Raw genomic sequence first — 8,974 nt, 5'->3', positions numbered from 1 at the left:
CTACTTCATTTTGGACTTGGGACTTTCTGAAGGAAATCCACTTTTCACAAGCAGCTTTGAGAGAAAACCTTGATTGCCATTGTTACTTATCTCATCATAGGAGTTGCTTAAGCTGCTAATAAGGGACCACTGAGTTACAAAATCAGGTTCATAACCTTGTTGCTGCATTCTGTACAGCAATTCTGATGCCTTGGACAAGTTGTTCTCCAACTGATATCTATCAATCACTAAAGAGTACATCCCCTTTGTAGGAGTTTCACCAACTTCGATCATCGACATCAGAAGGCTTTCTGCATCATTGGTTTTTCCGTTCTTGCAAAACGTCTGAATCATCATGTCCCATGTCCCAATGCTTGGTTTAAGATTCCTATGAAACATCTCATTAAAGAAATCCATACTGCGTTCCACGTTGTTGTACCCACAGAAACTTTGGATAATGCAGTCGTAAGAGGACGCATCAGGTATGCTTTTGTTCTTCAGAATTTGATCCAGGAGATTTACTGCTGTTTCCAGTCTCCCATATCGGCAGAAGTTCCGTATTAAATTGTTGTAGTAGATGGTTTCAGGAGTTGAACCTTTCTCCATGATTTGAGATACAAATCTTTCTGCTTGTTGTATTCTACCATCCAAGAAAAGTCCCTCCATAATTGCATAATGCACACTTGGACAAAGAATCCACCTTCTTGACTCAATCTGGTTATTCAATTCTAAAGCATTCTGAACCTGCCCATTTCTACATAAGTAGTGTATTACTGCTCTCAGACTACGGTTGCTTGGTCTAAGGCCCTTATTAATCATGTCGTTAAAGAATTTCATCGACCTTTTCATGTCTTTGCAAGCTGAAAACCCATGTATCAGAAAATTGTAACCAACTTCATCAAGTTGCTGCCCACTTTCTTCTAGTTCATCCACAAGTACATCAACAAGGTAATGTTTCCCTGTTTGGAAGAGACGGAAAATTAAAATGTTATATACAACGGAAAATGGAATATTATTTCTAACAACCACGAGACTCTTCAGCCCCTGAGCAGAGTAAAACATTCCCTTTTTGCATAACAGGTATATCAGATCCCGGTAGCTGGAAACTGAGAGACAGATACCCCTCTTCATCATGATGCAAATTAGCTTTTCAGTTGTCTTCAGACTACTATTATGGCAATGAGCATGAAGTAGAGCATTAAAAATCTCATCCTTTGGATGCATATTTTGCAAAAGCATTCCTAACAATAAACCATCTGCCTCTGCAACCTTTCCCGCCCTGCAGCAACCAATAATAAGAGCACTGTGAAGGGAGAACAAGGTGTACGGATGGTCCTTGGAACCAGCATCTTTTAAAGCAACTGCTTCTTTGAGTCTGTTAACCTTGCAAAGCTGAGGTATTAACAATAGAAGAGCATCCATCGACAAAGCTGAACTATCTGATCGAATTTTATCAAATATAATTAGTGCTTCTGAAAATCTTTTCTCCAGACAGTATCCTTTAATAAGATGGCTATAAGCAGAGCAATCCAACTCAAAATTCTTCCGTTTAAGTTCATAAACCAAGATATCCCCTACACCGGTGAAACCATTTAAAGAAAGTTTTTCAAGAAACACATCACAAATTTGAGTTCCCAAGCCAGGGTTCACTTTCAGCATCATGTCAAAAAGCTCAAGTGCTTCTTTAAGCATTCTTCTGCGGCATAAATTTTCCAAAATAATGATAAAATCATCCCATTCAGGTGACCAGTTGTCTTTCCCTGCAAGACTCCAGCAGTAAATAAGGTCACTCTTTCTCCCAAACTGGCATAAAGACACAAGTGATGCAGTATATGTTGCACTGAAGATTGGAAGATGCCTTCTGTACATTTCATGAAGGAATAACCTGCACTGATCTACAAACCTATTTTTCCCTAAAGCCTCGACTACAAAATTGAGGGTCTCATGATCTAGCTTTCTAAAGAGCTGAAACACTTTATCTAGGAAATCTGGAATGGCCTTGACATGGCAGGTTGATCGACATACCAATCTTACCAACGCAGAGAGAACAGGAAGCGATAATTCTTGTCCCCACTGAAGCATCTCATCCACCATCGACAATGCCTTTTTAACATTTTTAACATCACACTCCCTCATCACGAGCAAGTTAAAATCCGGAATCAAGGATTCTTGAAGAACACCGGTTAAAGTCTTCTCAAAATTATCCACATCCGTGTCTAGATAAAGACCATTCCCCAAAGCATCAACAAATTCTGTTCTGAAATTCTTAACATCATTGTCCCTCTTCACCTTTACGGTCAATGGATCTAGCCCCAAAATAGCGAATGCTTTGGATAATGGATTATCTGTAGGGGAAAGAACAATCAAACCATGATTCACCATCTCTCTCATCATAAGTTGAACCTCATTGAACTGCCTGGACATAGAATACCCAGCTAAAAGCACTCTATAAGTTGCAAGGTTGGGTTTTATCCCAGTATCAATCATTTCATTGAGAATTTCTCGAGCATGATCTTGTATACCTTCCTTGAACATAGTAGAGATAAGTGCATTATAGGAGTGCCTATCAGGTTTCAGGCCTCTTGACAAAATCTCCGAGAGGTAACAAAAGGCATCTCTTATTCTTCCATCAAGGCAACTCCAACAGATATAGATTCCAAAGGTTATCTCATTGGGAACAAAACCTAAATTCTCCAACTCCATCATAAATTTATCTGCTCTTCCTATACCAAAATTACTGCACAATGAAGATATAATCCTATTACCAACCAATACATCAGGGGCACATTTCATCTCAATGAAGAAACTCAAGAGATCTTCGAAATCTTTTTTCTCGTAGTACACATCTGCAATCTCACTCAAAATCTCTGTACTAGGCTTCCATCCACTACCCACAATTTTCTTAAGAAACTTCCTAGCTTCCCTAATCTCCCCCTCCCAACATAGAAAACCAATTAAACTCCCCAAATTCTTAGCATCAACATCACCAATTTCAAAACCCACATCAACCATATCCTCATAAACACGGATCGCTTGGTTAATTTTATCTTCCTTCATCAAAAGGCCAAGTAAAGAACGATAACACGACAATGACGGAGCTAAACACAGCTCCCTCATTGTATCATACATCAAAATTGCCTTACCCAATTCACCTAGATTAATATATCCCTCAACAATACCACCGGAAATTTCCTCATTAGCAAGTAAAATTCCTCGGGTTTCCGCAGTCGATAACAAAGATTCAACCTCCCTAAACATCCCCACATTAACAAGCACAGATGCCATAACCTCATAAGATCGAGGTAAATGCTTAAACCCCCCATTTCTAACACTAACCCTCCTAAAAATTTCCCACAAAGATTCAACAACTTCAACGTCAATCCTCAAATTCCCACTGCCCAATTGAAACCCTAGTAAAACTTCAAGCACATTCTCTGCTTCCCAACTTGAAACCCTCAAAAATTTGCGGCAAATTTCAGGGCATACATAAGAAATGTTCAAAATTAGTTGATTTAGTGAAGAATTAGCAATAGTATATCTATCAATTCGATGTTCCCAGAAATGGGAATATTTGGAGAACACCAAATTTCCCACCAAAGGGGCAGTAATTGTAGGAGCATTAAAGTGGGTGTTGCTTGATTTGTTAGATGATGAAGAATTGCTAAGAAAAGCAGAGAGTATGAACTGATGATATTTCAGGGGAAAGAAAAAGGAAGAGGAACAGACCTGGTTAACAATGGAGGTAAGAAGATGAGTCGATGCGATGCGGTGAAGCATTCTAGTGCTGCACGAACAAGCATGTGGTTGGGTAGCACCGCAAGTTATTGTGCGGGACATACTCTTTGAAAGATTTTTTTTTAAGGTAAAAATTAGTTCATTCATAAAATAGTCATACGACATCTACGATAGAAATCAAAACTAACAAATACAAAATAATTTGGATCAAATAAAATTCTAATCCGGCAAAATCACGATCGTTGTAGATGAGATCTGATAATCATGAATACCCTCTTTCACATCGCTGTTTGATACAGCCTTCAACGAGGGGTCTTTCGATCTGTTGTAGCTTTGGTATTGAATTAAGGAAATTTTGTAAAACACTACCTTTAAGTTTGGTGGTTTTGTGAATTGCTACCTTATAAAAACTTTTTTTAATTTAACTACCTTATAAGTTTGGTTTGTTTGACTAACACTACCATTTGACGTTTTTCGTTAATATTTTCCGTCTTGTATTTCTTCTATTCTTTTAAATATCTCTGTTCATTTGTCATTTTGTGCATTTGCCATATTAAATAAGCGTTGTAGTGGAGTCCAAAGACGTAAAACATTAACAAAAAACGGCAAATGGTAGTATTTGTCAAACAAACCAAACTTATAAGGTAGTAAAATATAATTTCCTTTTTAAAAGGTATCAATTCACAAAACCACCAAACTTAAAGGTAGTGTTTCACCAAATTTCCTTGAATTAAATCTGATTCAATTGATTGTAGACGTAAGAATGACATCCATTGTAACCCCGCACAATTGTTCATCAATAAATCAACTTTTTCAGCGAAATTAAAAACATGGCCCCAAACTCTCACGAAGAGAGAGATAAAACCCAATAAATGGGTACAGATAACCCAATAAATTGGTAAAAAAGCTCTCCAGTAGGGAGAGAATGGAGTTTTTATTTCGAACATGAAATCAAAAGCTATACATACTCTTGAAAGATACTCCTACTCATGTACAAAATTTATACGAGGTACGGTCGGATAGGGGTGTCTACCGCTCTCTAAAGCTGGGGCTGGGCTAAACCGATATTGAAATTTTGATTATATGCTTGGAAGTTGGAACGGGCCTCACCTATATTTTAAACTTTTATCTATAAAATATCGTAAAAACACAAAAAGTAAATATCGAAAATTAATCGAGCGATTTCCTGCAATGTTGTTCAAAAATATCAAAATTCCTAAAATACACCACACTTTCAATTAATTCTCAATCTACCGTCCACGTCAGCATGGGCAAAAAGATTCTTTTTTTTTATTTCCGGTTCTGCATTAAATCGTCAATTAAATTGGCGACTTTCCCAAACAAAATCTCCAATTCAATTAGTGATTTAGACCCGTGTAACGCACGGGCTATATTAATATATTGTACATAAACATTTATACTATTGCTATTATATTTTTCTAAATAAAATATCTGGCAATTTTGTACTCCGTAGTATCTTGGTTTTTCATCATTAGAAACTATATCTTGAGCAATTTTATTCTACCTAACTATTGTATGTTTACCTAAAAGACACCGTTAAATAATAATGTCACACATCTTCTATCTTTTTTTGACGGGTGATACACACCTTAATGTAACGAAGAAGTATGTATTATGTTATATATAGGATTTTTTGTATTTTACTACCTTAAAGTTCCAACTTTTGTAATTACCACCTTATAAAAAAATCTAAATTACTAACTTTAATTTACAAATGTTAATGCGGCCCATTTTAATGTTTTCTTTTCCCTTTCCCTCATTTTCCCTCCATTTCACCCGTCACTCCCCTTCTCCTCCTTTATTGCCCTTTCAAGTTTCACCTTCCATCATCTTCTCCTTTAATGTTTCCCTTTACTTCACTCTTTTTAAACCTCACCCACACAATCCAATTTTATCTCTTCTCCATCTCTGTCGCGCTCTTCAATCAAGTACATGAAGAATCCAAGAAAAACATCTTACAAATATTGATACTTGTGTTTCCTTGGCGAAGTTTCTTTTTCATAATGATGCTTATCTTCGAGTTAAACAAGGTTTCCTAGAAAACTCTCAGTATCCAAAGATCCATCTGAGAGTCCTTGAGGTGTGAACATCTCAACATTTTCAGAATCCAAATCATACCAACCAAACTTCAAATTGTCTATATGTGACGAAATTCTCTTCCCATCTACATAGTAGACAATAGGCTTGATATGAATCACTCTGGATACACTCTTGGCCAATAATATACAATCTAACCCACGTCTTTGTTTTCATACTCCTTCATTACGCACAAATCAGCGCCTTACGGTATAAACTTCGTATTAATATTAACTAAAGCACACAAACAACCACCCAACTGAGCCAAAAGTATCATCAAATAATACCCAAGTTTATTTAACCAAAGCACACGAATATCCACCTAATTGAGCCAATAGAATTTGCAAGCAATGAATTTCTGACCCGGATTTTCATTAGTCAAAACAGTTAGCCTTGACATAAGAGCTCCACAATTACAATAATTTGATGGTCAGTCAACCTGCCACAAACAATTGAGTTTAAAACCCCAATTTAGAAAATCCCAAAATTTACAAACGAATAACCCTAATTTCAAAATTTGAGGAATTACCTGCTTCATAACTCTAACCATGATGCAACATGGGGGAAAATCTTGAATTTTGTTGCCTAAATAGAATTACTTGGAAAAAATTAAAGGCAAAATCACTAAAATTCTTAAATTTTCTGATTTTTTATGATAATGGAGGAAGAATGGGAGATCGTGGTTTAATGGAGGAAGAAATGAGGGAAAAAGAAAAGCAATCGTTAAAGTGAGCACCATTGCCGGTAATTTTGACGGAAAACGTTAACATGTGCTGATTTCAGAAACGTTTGTAAATTAAAGGTGATAATTTAGAAGAAGAAAAAAACTTATAAGGTGGTAATCACAAAAGTTGGAAATTTTTAAGGTGGTAAGATCCAAAAAATCCTTATGTTATGAATTTATAATTTTATTGTTTGGTTACATCCCATTTTGTATTTCATAATTCGTACTAATGTTGAAGTTTCACAAATAAAGATTAACTTTTATATAAGGCGGTCTTATACGTAAGACCACCTTGAGAGCAAGATTACTGGAGAGGGTACTTATATCCTCTCTTCTACTCTCTCTCTCTCTCTCTCTTTCTCTCTCTCTCTCTCCTTTTCTCCTATTGACACATCATATTCACTTTCTTCGACATCATTTCCCACTATCTCCTTCCTTTTCCTCTTAATATTTCTATATTTTTTCACACATAAAAAAGGATCCTCTCTCACTTGCTCTCTCTTACTTTACATACCCCACCACATATTATCTTTCTTGTCAAAATATTTAATTTAGGAATAATGATAATTTCAAGTGTTTTAATAATAAATTAGCTTAATTAATTATTTTTGCATTACAATAGATAAATATAAATCGATTTGTAACCTTTAAATAAATTATATTATAAATGAAATTTGCATAAAATAACCGATCATTACAAAGTCGCACGCATTTGAATAGCACAGTCTTATATTAATTACTAAAATAACGAAAAATGTGAAATAAATTAAGCGACTAAAATACATATATAGTACATTAAAAATCTACTCCGCCTACGATCTCCTGGACCTTCCCCAAAAATGTTCAACCAAGTCGTTTATCAGTGAGAAATGTGTTGTTGGATTTTTCATATCATATCAAAGTTCCATGCTAAAGCAGGTTTCCTAATTATTACAAATTGAGCTTGTAGCATACCAAAGTCATGCTCAACGTCTTTTCTAGCACTCTCTTGGCGTTCAATGAAAAACATTTGCTTAGTGGTTTGTGGGGGTAGTAATGGCATCCAGAAAGATGGACCATTTTGGATAAATCCCATCAATAAGGTAATACCTCTTCTTGTAAGTATTTTCATTCACGGTGAACTAAACTTGTGGAGCTCAAGTGTTAATAATATTCATCAAAAATTGGGGAACGTTGATTTACGTTTATGTCGTTGCACGACCTGGCCTAGTGTCCCGAAGAAAGCATGTCAAATCCATAAATCCCTTGAAGTAATAGGTTCTAAGATCATAGCCGTTATTTTAGATCTACCTTGATACATACCTTTCCACCTAGCTGGACCATTTTTCCACACCCAATGGATGCAATAGACGCTCCCCAACATGCCAGGAAAACCTCTTTCCTCCTCTTCTCTAAGAAGATGTTGGACATCTTTGGGTGTTGGTTTACGAAGGTAGTCTGTGGAAAAGTGAGCAATCACTCCATTAACAAATTGTGTAAGACATTCTATAGATGTGGTTGCACCAAATTTTAGATACTCGTCAACTTGATATGCACAACCATGGGCTAACATCCTTACTGTCGCCGTTCATTTTTGAACAGATGAAGCACCCATTTGCATCATTGCATCTGGATGCTGTTGAAAGTAGCGATTGCTTGCACTTAATGTGTTTTCAATGCGAAGGAAAAGAGCTTCGAATGTGAAACCTACGTCTGAAATTATTTTCATGAACATAGAACTTTATAAATTAAACATGCATGGTGATAGATCTAAAATCGCAACATAAAATTGTTGTTCACAAATATGAACATCTACTTATATTAATTTGAACATTATATTTTTGCGGAAAAAATTACGTAGTGCAAACAAAATGGTGTTCATTCTACAATTATGAACATCAAACGTTATAAATTAAAGGCAAAAACTTGTCAAAAATTACCTTCTTTTTGCCTCACTTTGTGAGCTAGTACCTTATATTTTTAGTTTTTTCAAATAGTGCTTTAAATTAAAAACTTGTTTAAAAATGGTACCTTGTTGCAACATTCCGTCCAAAATCACAATTTTCAAGTCATTGATTCCGGTCGTTGCCACAATTTTAGAGGGAAATCATTGCGTTTTCACACGCGCTCATCATCTTACCAAATTCAAAGTACTTCCAGCGCCCTTTCTTCTTCTCATTAACTCCTCTATATTCTCTTCTCAATAGAATACCCCCACCCACCATCTTCAGTCAAAATTAAAACCTCAACTACCATCTTCCTTGTTGTTGTCTTTGATTCCAAATTTTGATGTCATCGTCCTTCCTTGTGGTCCAGAAAGTTGCAATGTTCGGTTGACAAAAAAGGAAAGATGTTGTCCTTTGGTACCTTGGACAAAAGGTGAGAGAATCAACCCTGATTTTCTTACCATCTAGGGCATCTTTCAGGTAATTCTAATTATTTAAGTATATTGTTGTCCCC

The 8,974-nt window shown here is 35.9% G+C and overlaps 1 protein-coding gene across 1 annotated transcript; it reads right to left on the bottom strand.

The window, feature by feature from the left end:
* LOC110798870 (pentatricopeptide repeat-containing protein At5g15280, mitochondrial) lies at positions 1–3,756 on the bottom strand. The gene has a single exon (XM_022004068.1). It carries the CDS (start codon positions 3,754–3,756, stop codon positions 1–3), a length of 3,756 nt encoding a protein of 1,251 aa, XP_021859760.1.
* Positions 3,757–8,974: the final 5,218 nt, after the last annotated feature.

The sequence above is a fragment of the Spinacia oleracea genome, chromosome 6 (genome assembly GCF_020520425.1).
Source record: "Spinacia oleracea cultivar Varoflay chromosome 6, BTI_SOV_V1, whole genome shotgun sequence".
In the NCBI taxonomy this organism is placed as follows: Eukaryota; Viridiplantae; Streptophyta; class Magnoliopsida; order Caryophyllales; family Amaranthaceae; genus Spinacia; species Spinacia oleracea.
Note: the sequence above shows the minus strand (reverse complement) of the source record. Positions and strands in the feature narration are given on the sequence as shown.